The sequence below is a fragment of the Dipodomys spectabilis genome, unplaced genomic scaffold, assembly GCF_019054845.1.
Source record: "Dipodomys spectabilis isolate Male_0828 unplaced genomic scaffold, ASM1905484v1 ptg000157l, whole genome shotgun sequence".
Classification (NCBI taxonomy): domain Eukaryota; kingdom Metazoa; phylum Chordata; class Mammalia; order Rodentia; family Heteromyidae; genus Dipodomys; species Dipodomys spectabilis.
Genome location: NW_024870834.1, coordinates 1,310,931 through 1,334,585, shown reverse-complemented (window position 1 = coordinate 1,334,585; position 23,655 = coordinate 1,310,931). Strand labels below are relative to the sequence as shown.

General features: G+C 48.9%; 1 protein-coding gene and 1 long non-coding RNA gene across 3 annotated transcripts in view; both read right to left on the bottom strand.

Annotated features, from left to right (window-relative positions):
• Positions 1-9,279: 9,279 nt before the first annotated feature.
• LOC122118828 lies at positions 9,280-11,028 on the bottom strand. The gene is made up of 3 exons (XR_006149442.1): positions 10,387-11,028; positions 9,840-10,012; positions 9,280-9,516 (listed from the first exon to the last, which is right to left on the bottom strand). It is a non-coding gene; the product is annotated as an uncharacterized LOC122118828 (long non-coding RNA).
• A 4,030-nt stretch (positions 11,029-15,058) lies between these two features.
• Setd3 (SET domain containing 3, actin histidine methyltransferase) overlaps positions 15,059-23,655 on the bottom strand; it is a 70,740-nt gene continuing 62,143 nt past the window's right edge. For both annotated transcript variants that reach the window (XM_042692618.1, XM_042692619.1), the window contains exons 9-13: positions 23,134-23,208; positions 21,759-21,925; positions 20,847-20,932; positions 17,037-17,197; positions 15,059-16,440 (exon numbers count right to left, since the gene is read on the bottom strand). In XM_042692618.1, the coding sequence (XP_042548552.1) occupies positions 15,988-16,440; positions 17,037-17,197; positions 20,847-20,932; positions 21,759-21,925; positions 23,134-23,208 (942 nt within the window). In that variant the 3' untranslated portion in view covers positions 15,059-15,987. The remainder of the gene's footprint in view (positions 16,441-17,036; positions 17,198-20,846; positions 20,933-21,758; positions 21,926-23,133; positions 23,209-23,655) is intronic.

Here is a 23,655-nt window from a genome sequence, read left to right as displayed (position 1 = left end):
AACAGCCCAGAAGATCGAAGATGGTTGTTGGAGCCACACAGCTACAGGCAGGGTCTGATCTTGCATCCTTCACTCTAAATTGTGGATGCTGAGGGAGGGCTGAGAATCAGATGGCCACTCTATATCAGCATTCATTTCCTCATTTGGATGGTATGTGGTTGAGGAAGCCTGTCCTTGTTTGTAGGAAATTCACCCTTTGGATTTTATTATTGTTATTTTAAAGAATGAACATCGTGTCGGAACTTTCTAATAAAAGTTACTCTCTATACTGTGTGTGAGAGAGAGAGAACGAGAGAGAGAGCAAGAGAGAGAGAGAGAGAGAGAGAGGAGAAAGAGAGAGAAAGAGGGAGATGTAGGGATTGAGCACAGGAGGGCCTTTGCACATACTAGGCAATTCTGCTCCTGAGCTACATCCCCAGCCCTTGGTTCGATGAGGCAAGGTCTAGATGTATAAACCAGGCAACGCTTGAACGCTTGATTCGATCCTCTAATCTCTGCTCCCAAGCAATGGGATTACAAGCAACCACCACTATACTTTTGGCTTGCTGTGCCATTCTTGCTGGGATTACTGCTGTCATAAGGAAAGAGGGGCCACCAGAAGGAGCACTGGGGTCTCTCTTACTCCTCACTGAGGTGCTGGTATGTAGGGAGCCCTTGGGTGGCCCCAAAGGAGAGTTTGGGGATCCCAAAGCTAGCTCGGATCCTAGGAACAGAGACATCCCTGGGTTCCTCAGTGTGCAGTGACTTCTGGTCAAATCCTGCCTCGGCTTCAACCTCATGTTGCTCATTTAAAACTGGAACTGAGCATGGAAGAATGGCTGGACCGGCAGTCGGCTGCAGCCGTGTGGAGAGAGGAGGAAGTCCTAATCCAGGGCCCAGCCTCCTGCCGCCCACCGGAGCCCTGAGCCACGCCTGCCTTCCCTGAGAGCTTCCACATCCAGCTCTGACGAGCCCTGTGCTTCGGCAGGTGGACAAACAGCCGTGACATCGGTGGGTCGTGCCTCAGGGAGCCCAAAGAGGAAGAAGAGGCAGCTGAGCTTGAGGCCTGAACTGCGAGACTGGCCGGTCAGGCAGACTAGCCTGTCTGGTCCTGTCATGTATTTTTGGTGCCTAGCCCAGGGCCAGAGACTGGGGACAGGCATAGACAGACCTCCTTAGCCACAATCCTTGGGTTGCTCCTCTGGGCTAAGTATTCCACTGAGCTGTAGGCTATGGCTCATGCCTAAAATCCTGGATCCTTGGGAGGCTGAGATCTGAGGATCATGGTTGAAAGCCAGCTCCAGAAGACCAATCCAAAAGACTCTTATCTCCCACTGACCGGCAAGAGCCAGCCAGCGCTGGTGGCTCATACTTATAATCCTAGCTACTCAGGAGGCTGAGATCTGAGGATCGCAGTTCAAAGCCAGCTTGGGCAGGAAAGTCCGTGATACTCTTATCTCCAATAACCCACTAGAAAACCAGAAGTGGCGCTGCGGCTCAAGTGGTAGAGCACCTTGGGCTGAAGAGCTCAGGGACAGCGCCCAGGCCCAGAGTTCAAGCCCCACGACCAACAACAGCAACAACAAAAAAGCAAAGAGCCAAGGTACAGCTCAAGGACCAGCCTTGAGAGAAAAAGCCAAGCAAGAGTGCCAGGCTCAAGCTCCTGCAGCAGCAGCACACACACACACACACACACACACACACACACACACAAGTATTGTATGTAATTCATAAAACAACCGTGTGAAACAGGCCTATCCTCCACCATTTACTGAATGAAGCTGAGGCACAGGGAGCTAAAGACCCCTTCCCAGGGAGCCATGATTTGAGCACACCTATTCTCTGCGTCCATGTTTGCCTTTCCCAGTGAATGAACGAATGCACTAAAATGCAAGCCAGGGAAGCCCTTGCTGCGCAGTCCCAGCTGGGGCCTGCCCTCAGCCAGCCTCAGTTTCGGAGGTTCCTGCGTGAGGAGGCGGCGGCGGCCCGCAGAGCCTCCGCGAGCCCAGGAGGGTTTTCTGTCTTTTTTTTTTATTGTTATTATTAAAAATGTCACCGGAAGTCCACCCTAACGTTTGAAGTCACTGCCAAGGCTGCACACGCTTGATATTAATTAAAGGCAAAGATGACAGCCCCCAGGAAAAGGAACAATTTTCTTCTCGCGGATAAATGACCTTTCAGGAGAGCCTGTTCTGCAGTTCTGCTTGGTCATTACCAGAAATTACAGAGTATTTTCAATAAAATGGGGATCGCTGGCTCCGTGTGCAGTGTTCAGCCTTCTGGAAAGTGGAACGCCTTCACTCTCTGGGGACCCCTCACCGGGCATCACCCCACAAGCCCAGAAGGATACTGCTGCTCCCCCAGCCCAGCTGCCCCCCCCAGCCCCCATACACACACTCCACCAAATGAGCTGTGCATGGAGCTCAGCTGAACCTGCGTTCATTTGTGCCAGTACGAGGGCTTGAACTCAGGTCCCTGAGCTCTTGCTTGGCTTTTTTAACCCAGGCTTCAGCCACAGCTCCAACTTTCCACTTTTCTTTTGAGTAGTTTACTGAAGAGTCTTAGGGACTTCCCGAATTGCGATCCTCAGATCTCAGCCTCCTGAGTAGCTAGGGTTACAGGCGTGAGCCACCGGTGCCCAGTTCATCTCATTATTTTTAACTGCCATTTCCATCACCAAGGACAGAGATGGAAGGACACGGTAAACCAGCACCCATGCAGGACCAGGTGATGGTGACGCGGTGCTCGGTAAGTCCCAAGGCAAGGCGCAGGCCCACGGGGGCCAGCATCCACGAGATCCATGCTCAAGGAAGGGGTCAGCATGCACCTCCTCCCCCTTCCTAGAGATGCAGCCCCTGCCGAGGGGCTCAGTTGGCTGAGTCCTGCCACCTGGCTGCTTTCCTTTGTGTGGCTTCTCAGTGTGCCAGTGCTTCATTTGAAAACAAAAAAGGCAACACTTGGACCTTTATGTGCTACTACAGATTTGTCTGAAGTTCTGGCTGTACTTTAAAAAAAAATGTATAAGTGCCCCCTGGGCGCACTGGCAGTTGATTTCTCTGTATTTCTACTTTTTGTTTTGTTGTTTTTGTCAGTCGTGGGCTTGAACTCTGGGCCTGGGTGTTGTCCCTGTGCTCTTCAGCTCAAGGCAAACACTCTACCACTTGAGCCACAGCCCCACTTCTGGTTTTCTAGTGGTTTATTGGAGATGGGCCTCACGGACTTTCCTGCCTGGGCTGGCTTTGAACCACAATCCTCGGATCTCAGCCTCCTGAGTGACTAGGATTACAGGTGTGAGCCACCAGCGCCTGGCTCACGCTTCTATTTCTAAGGCTCTTGTGTAAACCCAGCTCACCACCAAACCCTACCACACCCTGTGGCTGCCTGGTTTTGAATTCCTGCCACTTCTCTGTCATCAGGGTCACCTGGACCCTGAAGCTGCATTCTAGAAATACAGAGAAGCCGGGCGCTAGTGGCTCATGCCAGGCTCAGGTAGCACACTAGCCTTGAACAAAAGCTCAGGGAAGGCACCCCGGCCCTGAGTTCAAGCCCCATGACTGACCAAAATAGTAATAATAGAACTGTGCCCAGGTGTCCCCCAGCCCTGTAAAATCCCCCCAAAGAAAGTAAATACTGGGCGGTGCCCCTACCAGGGCTGCAAACTCTGTTCTAATAGTGCAGGTTTTGCAGTAATGCCCTCTTCTGCCCAGGTCCCTCCAGGACCCATCTCCAGTTGTGTACCGCTAGGTTCTTGCGGTCTGGGACTGTCCTCTGGCCCCAGCCCAGTGCATGCGGGGCTCTGCGGTCCCATCCACCCGCCGTGTCCCGCAGCCCAGGCTTGCCTGCTTCCTGTCAGGACTGGCCCTGAGTAGCATCCACCCGTGGGTCCTGCCTGCTAGCACGTGCTGTGGGTTTTCCCAAATGGTGGCTTCTACGGTCCGCTTCCTTTTGCATTAGGAGAAGGCTTAAGGAAGACCTGCTCCTTCTGCCAGTTGACTATTGGTCTGAATGCGGGTGTTCGAGTCAGCGCAGCCTGCCAGCTCTGAAGCCCACACTATTTCTTCCCCCAGGAAACATACTTCTGCCCTTAGAACCTTTCGGGGTCATGGCAGTCCAGCTCCCAAGCTGTGGCCCTCGGCCAGCTCATCCATCTTGGATGCACCCTTCTCCCACAAGCGCCCCTCTTGGGCCTCTGCATTCTCTTCACCCGGTGGAAGGCTGGATTCCAGCCTCCCTCCCACCCCATGTCTATGGCAGCCAACCCCTGGGCACCTTCCACTTCATGCTGGTATATGGGATGGGGGGGAGTGAGGGGGCCTTGGGGAATCTCGGGGGAACTCAGAGGACCCCCTCCCTAGAGGAGAAAAACAGCCTCTTTTGCTGTGGTGAGAGAAAGTCCCAGGGTTCAGCCCTCCCCTCCCCCCCATCCTCCTGTACCTCGGCCCAGCCCCAAGAGCACCTGCCTGTCACCACCCCTCTGCCTCTTATAAAACTGCTGTCTGCTGAGCCGGCTCCCACACTTCCTCCTCTGGTGTGCCCCCGCCAGCCCCCCGTCCTACACACAGGGTACAGAGCCCCGTGGGGTACAGAAAAGATTGAGAGGCAGTAACATCTCAGACGCAGTCCACTGAGGAAAGAGAGAGAAATGGGGTGACAGTGAGTGGAAGAGGTAAGAATGGGGTGGGAGGGGAGGCTGAAGTTGGAGGAGGACTGAGAGGCAGGAGGAGGAGAGGGGTCAGAGCACTCAGGTGAACACACCATAGAAATCAAAGGGAAGAAAACAAGACCAGAGTCGCCCTTTCCAACTGTTTCCTAGCTAGGACCCGACAGTCTGTTTTAACATCAAGCCCTGCCACGGTTTCCAAGAGTCAGGTGTGCTGGGGTTTGCCGCAGGTTTCAGGCAGGTTTGCAGCCTGTGGAGGTATTTTGGGCCCAGCAGATGCTGCTCCGCCATCCTGCGCTTCCTCTGTGGTGCCCTGCGCAGGTGGCCATGGCTGCACGTGGTACGGGTTCCTGAGGACTTGCTGTTCTCCAGTTCTGTAACCAAACCGCATTTGTGTCACCCAACTACAAATCTTTGATCAAATGATTCTTCTTACCAGCAAGTCACCAGGGCCTCTCCACTCCTCAGGACAGCTGTCCACACTTAAGCACAGGCAGAAGTTGGTTGGATGGTTAAGATGAAAGCAGTTTCCAAAGTGCCTATTTTTAATTCCCAATTCAACAAAACAGTGGATAAATATGCGGCGTCTTGATCACTGTCCCCTCTTCTACTGTTTTTCTCCATCTTTCACAGCCAAATTGCCTCTTTTTTTTAAAATTTACTTATTTTTGCTCGGGGCCTGGGCACTGTCTCTTAGTTTTTTGTTTTTTTTTTTCTGCTCAGAGCTGGTGTTCTACCCCTTGATCTACATCTCCATTTCTGGCTTTTTGCTGGTGAATTGCAGCTAAGAGGCTCACAGACTTTCTTTGTCTGGGCTGACTCTGAGTCCCGATGCTCAGATCTCAGGACTGCAACCTTGCAGTCCTCAGCCTAGGATTAACACACGTCAGCCTCTAATCCCAGCCTCAGTTTTTTTGTCAGTCGTGGGGCTTGAATTCTGGGCCTGAGCGCTGTCCCTGTGCTCTTCAGCTCAAGGCAAGCACTCCACTGCTTGAGCCACCGTGCCACTTCTGGTTTTCTAGTGGCTTATTGAAGAGTCTTACGGTCTTTCCTGCCCAGGCTGAACTATGATCCTCAGATCTCAGCCTCCTGAGTAAGTAGGATTACAGGCATGAGCCACTGGCACCTGGCTCAGTTGCTATTTTTTTTTTAAGACTACTAAGTAGAGAGTTTCAATAGTCTCCATCCTTGGCTGAGTGAAACGACTTGGACTTTTCCTTTCAGCATTTTCTGAGTCTCTACAATATGCAAGAAAGAGCGAGGACACAGAGCTGGCTAGACATGGCCCTGAAGAGAGAAGCCGGACTCAAGATGTCAACAAGGGGAAAATGGGCACATCCTGGCCGCGGCAGATGGAACCTCGCTGCAGCATATAAACCTGGAGAGGCTGGGCAGGAAGACGTGCAGGGCCAGGGGGCATCACGGAGGGGCAGGTGCTGGCTCCTCACACATCCTTGGTGGTGGGTGAATAATGAGTCAAACTGGTTTGGAGTCCTCTCAACGGGGAACAAGAAGATTGTCCAACACGACAGTAGCAACACTTCCAGATGCGCCCAAGGCAAACCACTTGGCTGTGGCACCTGCCCTCACAAAGCAAAATGCAAGGCCTCCACTTATGTCTCCCCGCACAGAGTCCTGGCTAGCCTCTCATCCCAACTGACACTGTCATCAGGCGTGCAAACAGAGCAAAGGGAAATGGGTATCACCCAGGGGGAGAACCCCCAGAACCAAGGGGATGGTATATGTGCTGTTTGCTTTTAACAGGAACTGAAAGAGTAGCAGAAGAGAGACGGTGGTGTTGGCTCATCCCACACCACAGACTAAGATCTCTTTCATCCCCCATGCCCGCCCCTGGGCTGCTCGTGGTGGGTGGGTGTGGAGGATGAGCAGCCTACCATTAGGCCTTGGTCCTTGGCCTCTCTCTGGTCAGGGTGACTTGACCGCGTTGGTCTGTGGATTCACGGAAGGGCCGCAGCCTGGCGGCGACATTTTGGTTCTCAACCCAAGTTGTGCTTGGTTGCAAGTTTGCAGAAATTACTTATTCTAAAATGTGCAGATTCGACGGCTGAAGACTTGAAGCCTCCATAATTGAATGGCTAGAATCCTAAAATGATTTAACAAGTGCGCGTACTCACATTATTCCACTTGCAGCACACATTATTTGGGCTTAATTTTTCTATTTCCTTGGCTTGTAATCTACTTTCCTTCCCATCAGATACACAGCAATTCTATTCTTCCAGGATCAGCTGTTTCGTAGTCATCACCGTGACAGAAGAACTACATCCTTGTACTCATTTAATAACTATTTATCATCCACTATCTTCCCGTTTTCAAAAAGGAATAAGTTAAATGCTGCAGAAATTGGAAAAAAATTGAAATTTGACCTTTATTAACTGGGTTAATTGTCAAAATCTCTGCTTGTAAAAAAAAATTAATGACCAAAAAGTGTAACTTTGAGAGGTTCCAAGATTAGGTTAATGTCCAAGGAAGTATAAACTTTGACCTTCTTGACACATGTCATAAGTAACATCTACCCTAGTAAATTGCTACCTGGGAGCAATTATAAAGTTTCCTCTGCATCCAATCATGTAGCTTAATTGCTGCAGGAAATCCTGGCTTCCTTACAGCTAGCCTGCAGGATTACTTGATGCCTATGGGAGTTACTTCCTATTTATTTCAAGGAGGGTCCTTCTTCACCTGGGTTTCTAGACACCGAAGTGTCAGTGAGCAGAGATTCTAGCCTCTGTGGCCATGAGTAGCCTGGCCAGTAAATGAAAAACTTGTCACAGGAATCAAGTACAGAGAGCAGACAAGGTCTGATACTTGGGTATCATCCATTACTGACCTCCGACCTTCTAAATCCTTGTTTTTGCCCCTTTAGAGGTATTCTGAAGGGTATGGCTTCTGTGACAATTCAGTGACCCCCCAAATGGGCTGCAGAGGTGAGTTTTCTATATGCCGTGCATGGGGAGATGAGGAATGGCCATTTGGAGACAGGCCTGGTCCTGCTTACCGGTCTCCATGGGTTTCAGTTTTGGTGAAGGAAATATGGACTTCCCGGAGATCATTAGGTCAGTCCCAAAGCTGGGATGCATGCGTCTCCTAAGTGTGATTGTATCCCCCCACTGATCCCAGAATGTTAGAAAATCTGGCAATGTGATATTTAAAACCATGACAACCATCCTAGCTTTCCGAGGCATGCTTTCATCTAAGTTATAAAATGAATACATCAGAGACAGATTCTCCATTGTTTGGTAATAGAAATGAACCTGTGTGTGTGTGTGTGTGTGTGTGTGTGTGTGTGTGTGTGTGTGTGTGTGCGCGTGCACGCGCATGTGTGTGTGGCAGGAGGGAGAATGCGTGTGAGGTTATGAAAGAATACACAAGCATCAACGATCAGGTATAGCTTGGAGCCGATGGCCCTGCCCGCCTGCCCAGCCTGCCTTCCATTCACAATAGAACACCAGCGAGGACATTAGGACCTGCCCGCGGGCTGTCATTCTCTGCCACCTTCAGCTTGTCCACAGGTTATCACTTCCTAGGGGCTGCCAGCCAGAACACAGGGTAGTGCCCATACATATCGATACCCCAGAACCTGCCAGGCAGATCTGTAGCTGTCACTGACCCAAAGCATATTAAAGAAGACAAACTTGGGCACAGGCCATGAGGACACTGAAGCTCGCCTCCTCATTGGCCAGCCTGGTGGCTGGACCTCCACTTGTCACCTGGGGAACGGGGCCTTTGCCATCTGTTCTTAGCACTTGTGTGTGGGCAGACAGGCACAGCCGCCTGATGCCTGCTTGGATTCTGGTATTCTGAGCCCCAGAGAAGACCGACGTGGTACTGCAGCCATCTAACGTGTGTGCGGTGGGAATAATGGTTTCCCCTCAGGTGCCTCCCTCCCCGACGCGCTACTCCGCACCCCCCTCTCCCACCCTGCCAACTTCAGGTCAAAGATAGGGAATACTGGAAGACAAGTCTGCCTTTGCCATTGCAAAGTAAAAGCTCAGATCTACTCGGCACTTGGAGCACTCCACCTAGTTAACTTATGCAAAGTAGCCGGAGCCCTCCCGGGAACACGCCGTTCTGAGTTGGTAGCTTTGGTTACTGCTGGTGGCATGTGAGTCACCGGCTCTCACAGCATCTCAACATGTGGTGAAGAACAGGGCCAGGGCTCTGCTCCTGGCTTCCCTGCGCTCAGACCCCAGCCTTGCAGAGCAACATGGTGGAGGCTTTCATGGAAAGATTCCCCCTTCGCTAGCTGGAGCTGTCAGCTGCAGCGGGCTGGGGCTTCTATTCCAGCCCTGCTTTTGAGGAGGAGGTGACAGGAGGGGATGGAGGCCATCAACATGCCCTAATTTAATCTAGGCTGATACTCAGCCCATGACTCGGAGCACAGGCAAGCAGTGCAACGCTTTTCCCTGATACCTCTCAAAGCACCTTTCCCTGATACCTCTCTCAAAGCACCTTTAAAACCCAAGGGGGCTTGGGGCGGGGTTCTTGATTATAATTATAACTGCAGTCTCCATGGTGTCAACCAATCTTAAGTCATTAGATAATGTAAACCCAAAGCTAGTTATTTTGACGACTGCCAATGACCGGCACAAAACCGTCTTTTAATTTGGATATGAAATAACAGTAGCTGTGTCTCTAGCAGCATTTCATGATGCACTTGACAACACATCCTGGTGTTAGCCAGAGCACTGTTCACACAATTAGGCCAGCTGAGGTAGGTGCGCACGGCTATTGCTTGCTGTGACTTCAGTCAGTTGTCATTTACATTGACACTCGGGAGGGTTTGTTTTGAGTTGCCTGTAAGAGGTACTTGAAAACTCAGAGCCAAGAAATTTGGAGGTGCATGTCAAGATGGCTGTTCACTGAAACACATATAAATATAGATGACATGTACAAAATGAATTCAGTATTTCAGTGCAGCATACTCGTCAGGTGTGGATAGTGCATGGTGAATGGGGCAGTGGCAGCCTGAATGGAGGCCATGCCCCAGAGTCACAGGAATGATGGGAATAGCTCCCTGGGCCCCAGAAGCCCTGCCCCACCCCGCAAGCAACCAGTGCCTCTGGCTGGGCCACTGAATCAATCGGTCCTTCAGCGTGGATGCCCACACTAGGCCACACATGAGTGTGTATTAGACCACACAGTAACACTTGTGTCAGCTCACACTGGGACTGGTGTGTATTACCTGCTCCTCCCAGCAACCTTAGGCGGCTATTCCATTCTGCAAGTAGGAGCTCCCAGGCCCCAATGGGCATGGTGGCTCAAACCCATAATCTGAGCCCTGAGGTGGAGGAAGGAGGATCGCCAGTTCAAGGCCAGCTTGGCTACATAGTCAGACCCAGCCTCAGGCGAAACAATCTAAAACAAAACAAGAAGACTGTGAATTTGGAGAAAGCTTTGCATTCATGTGTCTATAGACATACATATTTATATACACAAAATCTCCCTCTCGCGCCCCCCATCACACACACACACACACACACACACACACACACACATCTGGGAGAGAAGTTATCCATATGAGAGAACACGTCTTCTCTAGAAAAGAGTGTGGAGCTCTGCGCTGGGAGGTTCTGACCCCCAAACTAACCTCCAGTCACTTCTACCACAGCATGGGTGAGACCAAAGGTATACTCCTTAGTTCAGTCCAGACTAGCCAAACTCCTGAAACAATCTCCACAACACTGACAGATGGACTCACGACAGCCCATACCATCCCAGGAGGCACTCACCTGCTTCATCTGCCTCTCCACAGGCTGGAGGCACGGCTTCTGACCAAACCCTGTATGCAGGAAACCTTCTCAGCAGAGACCTCAAAACCAGTACTTTTCTGACACACTCCTGTCTGTCATCAGCAAAGCCCATCTCAGGCGATCCCTGAACACCAAGGAATTCTGTCCTGGCAGCCTGTGAAGAGGAGGAGGCTGCCCCACCTGCTCCCACCTGCAGGGTGCATGGCTCACCCGTGCAGGCTGCTGAGAAGCTACAGGAGCAAAGGTCTTTGCAGGATGAGATCCAAGGCAGCCAGAGGATCAGAATGACTTCTGGTGGATGCCAGGTGTCCAGGAAAAGCTAGTTGTGAGCGGACACAGGAAGCAGCGTGAGCAGGCCCTTTCTCCTTATACACCCACCTTAGGAGTGACTGAGACAGGAAGGCCAAGGGAGTTGACAGCAAATGGAGAGCAAAGCCTAAAAGAAATGTGTCAGAGACTGAGGGAAACGTGCTGTTCGTCAGAGGAAGCTCTGCTCCAGGCTTTGGGAGGCCTGCGACAGGATTTTTTAAGTCAGGCGACAGCACTGGCATAGCCTGGAAAAGCAGAGCCATGCGGGCTTCTTCGAAGTGATCAGTCACAACACTGGGCTGCCTGACTCTGGAGAAGGCTAGTACCCAGCCTTGCCCACCAAGATGTCACTGGAAGCCTGGCAGATTCAACTGCTGTGGAGCCTGAGCTGCCCTGTGGAAACACTCCTGCGAGTTGGGGTTGGAGGCATAGCGCAGCTGGTAGAGCACTAGCTATCGAGTGAGAGCATCAGGTACCAAGTTCCAGTCCTGATCTCAGACCTAAACAAAAACAAAAACAGAAAAGATTCCTGAGAGTGAATTCCTGCTTCTCAGGCTCTTGGGGTCTGCTAGGATTCCTGGGTGCGAAATGCTGGCACAGTCATCTCTTACGCCTCCACAGTAATCCCCAATGCACAAGCCTCTGAGTTGGGTTGGTGTATTTCTTGATTTTGAAATAAAAGTGTGTATGTGTGTGTTAAATGTTTTAAGAGCTCCCTTACATGAATGTCCCTGTCAGGCCTGTGTTTCTATACTCAACTAGTAAGTCAGGATCCTCACTGTGTACCTAGGAACTCTACTAGAAGGACACCTCCTTAGCTCTATGATCTGGGCTAGGCTTCTGCACTTTCTGGCTCTACCCACCTGGGGTAGCCACAGCATTGGAGGGAATTTGAAGAAGATGGTCACAGCTCTTCTGCCTTGCTGGAGAAGTTCCTTCCCTGAAGGATGGACGCTCCCCACGTGCTCCCCACTCAGGAGCCAGGACTCCAGTGGACACAGGAACCAGTCTCAGTTTTCAGCAGGGCTGCCCTGAGTACTGAACTCAGTCCCTTCTTTTATCTTCTCCCTCACTTCTTTCTGCCCTCTCCCACTGTGGGTGCTAATGAGTAAATCCCTCCCAAAGCAGAAGTGGAAGCCTGGCTCAGTGGTGGAGCGCCCTGTTCAAGTCCAGCACTGCCAAAACAGAAAATACACCAGTGGCTCATGCCACCTAGCTACTTAGGAAGCTGAGATCTGAGGACTGGGGTTCAAAGCCAGCCTGGCAGGAAAGTCTGTGAGACTCTTATCCCCAATGAACCACCAGGAAACTGGAAGTAGAACTTTGGCTCGAAGTAGTAGAGTGCTCGCCTTGAGCGCAAAAGCTCGGGGACAGCGCCCAGGCCATGAGTTCAAGCCCCATGACCAGAAAAAGAAAAAGAAAACAGAAAACACAGTCCCCAAAGCCCAGTGCTATGCCACTCCCCTCCATGCTAATTTCTCCTTAGAAGCGTTGCCTACCTAGTCATCTGTTCAATGTCTGCCGCCGTTCCTGGAAGGCAGGCGGCAGGAGTGAGAACTACGCACAGAATCTATCATCGGACCACACACTGCGGTCCCTAGCAGGTGCCGCACCCTCCTACCCTCAGAGCAGCAGTGACTCTGCCATCCCCAGTGCCACTCACCCTTTCCACCTTGGGTCCATTGTCTTTTTAGTCCTTTCGGGGTTCTTCAGACAGGAGCAGGAGCAAACAGCCTAGGGAAGGACGGGGAAGGACGGCTCCCAGGGCTCCCTTCCCGCCCCCTGGGTGGGGGAGGAGCAGAACAAGACAGAAGCAGGCCTGTGTGGTCCCTGTCCTGCACCCCCATCTTCCTGCTCCTCAGAAGGCGGTGATGGCCCTGTACTTCAGGCGCTAGCCCGTGGACTGGGAGGCAGCAGCGCCTCCTCACCCGGGCCCTAGCTGTGCCTTCCACACCGCCAGGGAGTCACCTGCTCCCTCCTTCACGTGACAGCTCCTCAAACACGAGCGGACAGGGAGAGCGTGGCCCTGCCCAGGCTTCCTCCTCCCGCCCGGGAGGACCCAGGTCCAGCAGGGCAGCTCCATCTAAATAACAAATCTGCTGGTGCATTTAAATACAACTGGAGTTACTCAAATTCAATTTACACAGAGAACTATAGGAATACATTATATAAGGTGCTGCTGATTAAAATAGTAGGGTGACCCTTAATGAAGTTACTGGATTCTACTCCATACCCATGTCAAATTGACATTTAAACAAAAGGGAGCTGGATTCTTGAGTCAGGCTGTCAGTTCTGACTAGTACGCATGCTCACTCTACCAGATCAATAATTCAAAGGAGAGAGTGTAACTCGCGCTGTGCGAAGCCTGGCACCACGGCTCCGGTACCTGTCATCTGGGACCCCAATCCCACCAGGACTCTGTGCAGCCAAGGCTGTTCAGCCCTGTGCTCAAGCCACAAGCACTTCTTTCCACCACTGAGCCACCTTCCCAGCCCAAGCACTTCTTTCCTTAGCATTTATTCTCTTACTCTGACACACACATTAGTTACTAAAAAACTAAGCCATGGCGTCCAGAAAGCCAAGCTGCTCATTTCTAGGGAAGTTTTAACCCAAAAACGCCTGTGCACCTGAGGGCACTGCTCATGTTTTGCTTCTCTCTCTCAAGCAAATTAAATATACCTTGGTGAGCCTTTCTAGAAATCATAGGAAATCAGGTCTCAATTGTCTAGGTGGCAAGAAATGGGTGGACTTTATTCAGGCTGGTGACACCTGCTGCCAACTATGTACAGAAGCATCACAAGGCCGAGGGAGGCAGCTGAGGGCATGCTCCCAGTGACCAGCATCAATAGCCTCTCATCCAAAAGCACAGGAAGACAGAAAACTTGAACATGACGTGGGAGAGAGGCCTACTTTCATGATGGATGGCAATGAAAGTCCTTCAACACCAGGTTACCCGCTGTGCCTTCATTCTCCAATGCTCATGCTGCCGCTCCCAGTTGTAGGGGCTGTGTGAGCGGTGCCTCAGCCGCTGCACGGGATGGGCAAAGCGGGCAACTGGCCCGCACTGGGGTTAGTCACGGCAGAGCAGTGCTCTAGGAATCCGGCTGACTCAGGAAGGTAGGGCCACACGGGCACTGTCTCCCACGTCAAGGAATTTGCTCCTACTAGAGCCTATTGTACATTCCAGACACGGAGCTCTTACAGGCTGGAAGTACAACTTACATAATTACTTTTATAAATAAAACTGACATAGTCACTTTGTGGTCTAATGACTCAGAAATAGATTTTAATGATAGGGGATTGACAAAAGATATAGTCTCTGATTCTTTATTTCAGCAGGGGAGTTTCATGCTTAGGGTCATTCTTTATAGTTAGGAAGAAACGAGGAACCTGAGGCCCCCGGAATGGGGCCTCAAAACTGGGGTCCACCTCCACTGGAGCTGTGAATAGCCTGAAAACTGCCCCATGTTTCAATGTTATTTTTCACTAGAACTGTATCTATGTCTTCAGAAACATGTTTAGTGTTATTAGGCTTGAAAACTGTTAATTTGGTGAGAAAACGTAATTGCAGGCATGCAGAGGAAGAGCATAGTTTCTGGACATCTTTGATGGATTAGAAAAACAGGCCACTGCCCTGTGCGGCCACGTATCTCCAGCAGTACCCCAGGTAGAGGGCTGGCCCTCGGGCTGGCACCAACATCAGCAGACATCTGTAGCCTCCCAGAGATGGAGTTCATACTGGGATCTAAAGGCAGACGAGTCTGGCTGCTGGGGCAAGACAAGCCCATGCACTGAGCTCCTCACCCAAGTACATGGTGGCAAGCACCGGAGGACCACTGGGTGGGAGGACTGCCTGGGTGGCGGCGGTGGCAGCAGCGGCAGCAGCAGCAGCTAACAAACTTATACACTTTCTTCAAAGTAAGCAAGCTACTCACAGGACACCAGACACCGTGTGAAAATTGGTGGTTAAGGAACACCAGCCATCACTAGCCAGAAAACCAGAAGCTTTCTGAGGACAGAAGCCATGTACTCTGTTGTAGGATACTGCCTCTGCCTGACACCCGCGTCCCCTCCTCCCGCCCTAATCCCCCTGCCCCGCCCCCCGCCCTGCGACTGTCTCCCTCCCTGCAGGCCCGCTGCCTGTGCCCCCCCTGGGAATCCCCTGGTGGCTGCTGAGGCACAGGGGACCATGATCATCAGTCTCTATGCCAAGGGCAAGCATGGCCTAGGCACAGGCTCACCAGTCAGTCAGCAAGTGCCCCCAGGGCAGTTAAGATTGCTGCATAAAAGCTCAACGCAAAGGGCCTGTCCCACTCCAAAGAAAATAAACAGACAAAAAATATCAATCATGTTTTCTTTTTAATAAGGGTATCTTTACTTAAAAGGGTAGCTTTGAAAATCTCTAGCTTGTTGTGAAAACCAGAAAAGCTAGGGACCCGCCTCACCTTGAGCAGCACTAGGCAAAGCCAGGGACAGCTGGGCTGCACACCCATTACCAACACCAGAAATCAAGTGTGCCACACTGAAATTAGAGCCAACATTTAAAATTAGGAGGAGGATGCATGTCCTACTTTGATTTACGGAAAAGGACAAGTTCTTAGTACAGCAAAACAGAAACACAAAAAGTAAACAAATCTTTAGAAATCACTAGATATATATGTGTGTGTGTATATATATATTTATATAATTAGGATTATCATCAACATTTAAAACTATTAAAAATAAGGTTGCCACCTTACCTTTCTTTTGGTACTGGGATATTATTATTTTTTTAAAGAAAAAAAAAAAAGACATTGCCCAGACTCTCCATGCAGATTCCCGACTGGACCCTGCTCTCTGCTGTGCCCCGCCCCGCCCCGCCGCCTGCCCCGCCCCCCAACGTCCACGTCAGCTGGCTGCAGGAGGCAGAGGCAGCTTTCACTCTGGGCGGGCGTCAGGATGACGGGCCCACAAAGGCACAGCTGAGAGGGGGCTGGCTTCTTCCCCAGAGCAAACACAAGGCCCACGATGGGAACGGGAATGCTGCGGAATCTTCCAAAGGCACCTCTTTCCCCTTCATTGTTGAGCTCGCTTTGCCTACAAGCAGGCTGGCAATCTTAATCAAAAAGCAAAACTAGATCTTTAAAATAACTTAAAAAAATCATTTTTATATAAAGCAGCAAAAACATATTTTCCTCTCTGCAGAAAGAGAACGTGAACGAAGAACACGGCGATGGAAGTGGACTGTTCAAACCTTGAGCTGAACCGGGTTTGCCGACAGAGCATGGCAGCTCAGAGCTGCTCTTTCACTTCGCTGGTGCAATCGGAAGATTCTTTGGCGTCTTCAACCACCCGTTTGCCTTCCTCTGGACTGAAGCCCCCGTTTCCAGACTGGGTCCCATTGGGGATGGAGTCCTCGCCATTGAGCAGCCCGTTTTCAGCAGCCTTGGCTTTGCTCACAGCCTCCTTGAGGCTTAAGGCCTCTTGCCCGCCAGCCTCCTCCTCGAGGTTTCTCAAGACCAACGGGAGCCTCGAGTCCCCCATGCCACCCTCCAGCAGCCCTAGGTCACTCTCCTCGTATCTGGGGAGTGGCACCCTCTCCTCCATGTGTTTGCGGTAGTACTCCCGGTTGACGGCTGCGCTCTTGACTGCTTTTTCCAAAATCTCTTTTTCCCCTAAGCGTAATTTAATGGCCATTGTCGCACGAACAGAAAGGTCATGGTTTTTCAGGACAGCCTTATCTTCCTAGAAAACAAAGAAGAGAATCCATGACAAGAAGTCCAAGCTGGCAAAGTTGCACAAACAGGCAGGTCAGCCGCCAGCGGCGTGAGGAAAGCTGGGCTACACAGACACTCTGTCAACACTGCACTGTAGACTTGAGAATCTTACTGGAGTAAGTTGTATCTCAATAAAACTGTGTAACTCAAAAAGAAGACCTCAGCCACTTGAGGACCCTGACCGGGGCCCCGGGTGAACAGCATGAATGCATGCGTGCATGCATGGAGAAAGAGGGCTTTAAAGCTGGTGGCTCAAAGCCAAACTTTCAAAGTACAAACACAAACTTAGGCTGTAGAAAAATGTACCAGAAATTATTTTTTAAATGCTAAATAATTTTCAAATGCTACCTTCTAATCAGTAATGCTTCAATGTGATTTTTTTGGTAAGTGTAAACATGATGCATAGAAAAGCATTAATACCAAATATTAATAACTAATACTAAAATATTTATGCTTAAAAAGGTGAAATATACATTCTGCTGAAGAATCAGAGTAAGTTACAGGTAAGAAGGAATCGAAGACCTTTAGAAACAAAGTGCAAATCCTCACTTATCAACTCATTACCTCAATCGTTGTTTTATATGTTTTTAAAAGAAGCGAGGCTCTATCTTCAAGAAATGTCCAAAGTTTGACCTCATTGTCCCAGCTGACAGGAAATTCAGAGTTACCTAAGGTGAAAATTCTGTCGATAGCATTGTCTCCTAGCAAATGTTCTTTCAATTCTTCTACAAAAAAAAAAAAAAATAGCAACCAGTTAGAAGGGAAAACAGCACTGCTTCTCACTTTCACGAGCAATCTATCTGAGAAAACCTCTCTTTCAGCAATGTCATCTTCCTGTGGCCAAAAGCTCTCCTCACTCCATCAGCCCGGGCCATTTCCTCCCTCTCCAAGGCAGAGTTAGAGCTCAGCTCTGGGCAAGGAGATGAGTTGAGGACTCCGGTGTTTGAAGCCTTGGCAAAGGGCTCCATGTATCACTGCTTTTATGACCATCATCAAGAGCCTTTAGACTGTCCAAAGGCAATGGACACAGACTCATCACTTACACAGCACCTTTCCATGAGCCAGGGGCACCATCACGCCACCAGGTCAGAAAGATACCAAAAAACAGCAAAAATAAGCAAGAGTCATAATAACCTAGGGACCCTCTGAACTCAAAGATGACTGATAGTTATTTATCTCATAACAAACATGCCAAGGACAGAAACAAAAAAGATGAACCATAAGATTTTATGTTAATGAAAAATGAGACTATACGTGTCTCACTTGTCAGGAATTTAAATAGGAATTACAAGTAAACACAAGCGAACATCTCAATTACCTTCAAATATATTTAAGAAAGAATTCACAGCAACTGCTCTGAGCATTTTGTCTCCTGGCACATTCTCTCCAGAAGACCAAACATGCCCACCCTCTTCATGCTCAAGAAATACACCAATGCTTCTTATGTAATTGTGAGACAGTTTCTCTTTCAGAGCAAAATGCCCTACAGCTGTCACTATTTACAATTCAAATTGAGGAACAGTCGCTGCCAGCAAACCAAACTTTTATTAGTATTAGTTGGAGTAATTCAAAGAATACATCAATTGTCTTGACATGACAAATTGTCTTCCGATGACTAAAGAAACTGAAGAGCAGCAATAGATCTAAAATGATTCTGTTTTTTAAATTTTTATTTTAAGAAAATAGATGTTATCTAATGTTCAAAAAAAGAGATTTCTCTAGTTGTATTTGCTAGCAAAACAGCATGATAAACTTCAGAACTTTTAAATTCTTGATTCTCCTGTTTAAATACTTTGTCTGAAGAGATGGCAATCTAAAAAAAGCTTCAGAAGAAGAAATTTGTCAGAAGCCCCACATGCCAAGCACTAGCTCGTCCCTCCTTCCTCAGGGGCCCACATTCAACCCCAAGCTTCCTCTGCTTCTGTCTATGGGGCTCCAGCTCTCAGCGCGGGAGGCTCGAGGCCTACCAAGGTGTAAGCAGAACACACAGCAGGCGCCTGGAAGCAGGTTTCCTTCCAGGCCATTTCCTGCCAGCCCCTCCCTCCCAGGTGGCTCCACGCTGCCTTCCGCCTGCCGCAGCCCGAGTGGTCACCCAGAGCAGCCAGAGCCCTCCCTCCTCTGCCTCAGCCTCACTCCTCCTACTCCTCCCCCTCCTCCACCCAAACCCTGACTGTGTGCCAGGGCCCAAGTGTGGTCTCCACTAAGAACTTCTTCCATGGATTCAGTTCCTTGCAAACTGCAAGGGTTTGGGAGGTGTGTGAAGCACAGGCTGTGAAGGCTCTAAGCCAGGGTCTTCCCTCACTGGCCAAAGCCACCCATCCGCTTTGAATTGGACACTACATCAGTGAAATGGGGTGCCTGGATCACAGGCCTGGTGAGCTGAAAATAAAACACATTGATTGGCACATAGTGAGTGCCCCCAAATGATAGCGATTGCCACCCCCCATTTGTTACTTTCTTATACACTCCTTGAGGATAGAGCTGTGACTTTCAATTGTGTCTTACACACACACACACATACACAGAAGAAAAGCCCATAGGTCACCTCTAACATTGAGGTGATAAACCACCACTGGTGTACAAAGGCACCACAAGTCCCCATCTGATGATGAGTCTCCAGCAATGCAGTTGCTTTTAAGGAACAATTACCTCGTCTTACTTTGTCTGGCTCCACGGCTGGCATCAAAGCCGCCTCCACTCTAGTCTGACGTGGAGCCTTGGACTCGAGCACCCACACAGGAGGCTGCGGCCACAGACAGCAGGGCGCAGTGGTCTCTCGGTGGCCACTGGCTCTGTGTAACAAACACCACCCTCTCCCTCGTGCTTTGGCAGCTTTGTTCCAGAAGAACATGCCCTACCGCTCAGAGAGTGACTTGCTCACACACCCTTTCACTCAGTCCCGTCCCATTTCTTCTATAGAAGATTTAGCACAAATGCAAATGAAACTAAAACCTCAGGATCAAGGCGGGTTTGGGAAATACAGCTTAGAGTGAAAATAAGAACACAGCCAGGTCAAGTCTCAGCACAAGAAATCCCAGCTGACATTTCTTAAGAAAACATATAAGGGATGCTCGCTCATGTACTTCAGTCTTTCTGGGACTGAAATGGGAGGCTTAGCCAAGAACATTCTGTGTTATATACACATTTTGTTTTCCATGCTACTTATTTGCTTTATATTTAACATTTCCAGGGTAAAATAGAGCCATTTTTTGGGACTCCAATACTACCATATTCTCACTCCCCAAAGGTGCTTTAGTTTTAAGCAATTTTTTTTTATTGTGAAAATACTGTACAGAGCTGGGTTGCAATTACATAGGCAAGATAATGAGTACATTTCTTATCAAGCATTGTAGCCTCCTTCTGTTTCCCCTTCCCATCCCATCCTTCCCCCGCCCCCCCCACCAAAGTTGTAAAGTTTGTTCTCGACATACAACTTGTACGTCTCGTTGTTGCAATGGGTCCACCTGTATCCCTATTTAAACCATCTGTTTTTTCCCTTCCCTTCCACAAATTATAATAACATCAAATACAGTGAAAGCAGGGGTTATACCGTGGGGGAGGGACATACAAAGCAACAAAGAAATAATCTTATAAATGTGTTAGAAACAATCGCATGAAAGAAAAAAACATTTGAATACATATCTTAGGGTTCATTTCCCTAACATCAACTTATCTGACCTTTTCTGCTTGACTCAGACATATACTAGTTATTGCAAATAAGGGAAACCATGGGACCTATGTTTCTTTAGGCCTGGCTTACTTCACTTAGTATAATTTTTTCCAAGTCTTTCCATAGTTTTAAGCAATTTTATCTTTTTTTTTTTTTTTTGGTCCGGTCATGGGCCTGAACTCTGTGCCTGGGTGCAGTCCCTCAGCACTTCAACTCATTGCTAGCGCTCTACCACTTGAGCCACAGCGCCACTTCCAGCTTTTTTTTTTCCTGCTTATGTGGTGCTGAGGAATCGAACCCAGGGCCTCATGCATGCAAGCCAAGTGCTCTACCACTGAGCCACCTTCCCAGCCTAGCAATTTTATCTTTAATATACTCCCCTATGCTTTAAACTTTCATAAATTAAAAAAAATTAATATCCCCCTAGGTGCCAGTGGCTTATGCCTATAATCCTAGCTACTCAGGAGGCTAAGATCTGAAGATTGTGGTTCAAAGCCAGCTCAGGCAAGAAAGTGTGAGACTCTAATTTCCAATTAACCACCAGAAAACAAAAAGTGGAGCTGTGGCTCAACGTGGTAGAATGATACCCTTGAGCAAAGGAGCTCAAGGACAGCGCCCAGAATCCAAGTTCAAGCCCCACAACCACAAAAAACAACAACAGCAACAAAATCAACATCTTTTATTTCTCCTGAAGTTGTTTTTACCTTCAGTCATGCAGAATACTCGAAGAAAAGCCAGAAGCTGAGCAGAGATGGGTGGCTCCGTGAAATGCAAGGCAAAAACACTGGACCTGACAAGAGTGAGAAGTGAAGTCAGCCAGGATCCCTGATTCCTCCAGAGCAAACCCGAGCTCTGCAGCACCCCTGGGGGTGGTGCTCAAGGTTCCTCAAAGGCAAGCTGCAATCCCTGCAGAGGGCCTGGGGCCCAGGCCCATGGCAGAGGAGGGCACTGAGGGCCCGCCAGGGCCTGGCCACCTCGGCCAGCCTGTCTGCATCCCACCACCCTGATCCTGGGCTGCACACTCAGCTAGGAGAAGGATACCTACAGTTCCTAAAAAATGTGAATAATAACACGTTGAGTTCACACTTCAATCATTAATCAGATATTGACAGGCTCAATTAAAAAAAAAAAAAAAGGTCTGGATCATCCATTTTCATTAAGAATGGTTCCTCTATTCCCTGGAGAACTAATAAATCATCATTGTTGTCTTCGTTATCATTTTACACCTCAAATGTGAGAAAATCTTAAAGAACTTAACCAGGAATTCTTGAAATTGCTGAGGAGCATGACTTCATTAGAGAAACTAATGGAGGCAAAGAATTAAATGAAACAAATTGATCCAGGTCATTAACCTTTCCAAGGTGAAAGACATTAATGGGGCCAAGGCACTTATTTAAGGTAATGAGGACAATGGGCCACATCCCCTGACTGACTGTGGTGCTCCCAGCAACATGACTGTCTACAAACACTGCTAAATCACCGTGCATCTACCTCCACGATCGCCGTGTAAGAGGAATAACAGGACTAAGACAAACTACTGTAGAGGGATTGTATTAACACACCAACTCAGCAATGTAAGGACCACAGCAAAGAGCGGCCAATGTTTTTCTACGTACGTTGGGATGCCAGCGCGGGCCAAGACCTCGGCCTTCATGGCGTAGAGTCTGTCGCTTTTACTCACTCCAAGCTTTATTTTCACTCTGTCGTGTGAATTATTGTCAAAGAAAAAACCACTGTGGATCACAAACTCTGCATTTGACCGAGTGCCATAAAAAATGTAAATCTGAGATGCAGTAAAGAAAGAATAAAGGGACATAAAACAAACTTAGCATGCATTCTTAATACGTAACAGGGCAAAGGATTAGTTCTCATATATTTAATGCTACTTTATACTAATGAGACAGATCATTTTCAAGTAACCATACACTTGCTTGGCAAAGCACGTTAGTGAGGGCAAAGATGTGTAATTGTCCCAACTTGCCAGACTGTCTAGGCAGAGGGGAGTCCTCAGGAGAGGCACTGACTGAGGGTCTGACAAGGCCATCCAAGGATGAAAATCCAGCTCTCTGTTCCCATGATGCAAGACAGTCAAGGCACCCCTTTAGGACTGCACTTTAGAATGTCTTCCTCTCTTTCAGTACAGGAGTCTTTTCTGCCAGAAATCCATTCCTCTACCTGGGGCAATTCTTGTACCCAGTTTATGAACTTTCCTGAAGAAAGAGCAGACTAGCTCTCTTGGATTAATTTTTTCCATTTCATCTCATACGGTATGCCAGGGGTCTGGTTTTGTATTTATTACCTGCTTGTTACAAAACTGTTAGAGAGAATGCAGCATTTATAAATGTGTATTTTCAAACTAAATACTCAACCTTCACCAAAATAATTAGATTTAAAAATCACTGATTACAGTACAAGAAAACAGATGCTATGGTCGTGGTTCACATTTTTTTTTTCATCTTTTAAACACTGACTCTTGATAAAGAAATGAAAGCAATGCAGTTGATGAACTAAAAAAAAAAAATGTAGCCAGGTGCTGGTGGCTCACACCTATAATCCTAGTAACCCAGGAGGCTAAGACCTGAGGATTGCAGTTCAAACAGCCTAGACAGAAAAGTCCAGGAGAGTCTTATAGCTCAAGGTGGTAGATTAATACCCTTAAGAAAGAGTTCAGGGACAGTGCCCAAGCCCCAGGTTCAAGTCCTATGACCAACCAAAAGAAAAAAAAAAGTGTTTTAGTATTATAAGAAAAGTGCATTTTCAATTAACAGTGTCGCAAATGTTAGGTCAACTGTGCAAAGATCTATAGTGAAATCGCTTTGCAATTCAAAGCACAATGCATTTATCATGGCTTAAAGTCTAAAGATATGTCCTGGAAAACAGGCAATCCTGAGGACAGATCCTGCATTTTCTAAGTTTGACAGTTTGAAAACAAAGAAGATATGAACTCAGTGTCTTGGTGGCCACATGCTGTGCACACCACAGGAGGCTCACCTGCTCTCCAGCCCTGAAGTCCTGAAGAGCCACACACTCGCAGCGGTCATCTTCCAGATTATAGCCTGTCGTGATCTGCCATGGAGGAAACCAAGACAAGAGCAGTGAGTTTCTCCTGGCGTCTGTGCTCCACTCAGTCGTGAGAGTACAGAGAACCTAGAGGTACATAAAGGGTGCCTCTCACAGCTCTCAAAAACCGAGCAAAGCACTCCAGACACCAACCAACCAGATCTGCACGCACCACGGATCCACATGGGAACTTAAGATACCTCAAATAAAACGCTTGTGGAAAAAGGCAATGTCCTGATCAATACAATCCTTATGACAAAACTGCTGCCTCTGAGCTAGGTGCCCGCTTGCCCACACCAGGGCAGGCACCCCGGGCGCACAGCCACCCAGCGCGGTCTTGTGCCTGCTCACTAGTGAGCTCATGGAGGCAGGCTCGCTGCCATTTGCTTGAAAGCATTATCTAATGTTTGACCATTAAGAAATGGTGCTGGAGAAGTAGCTCAGGGATAGAGT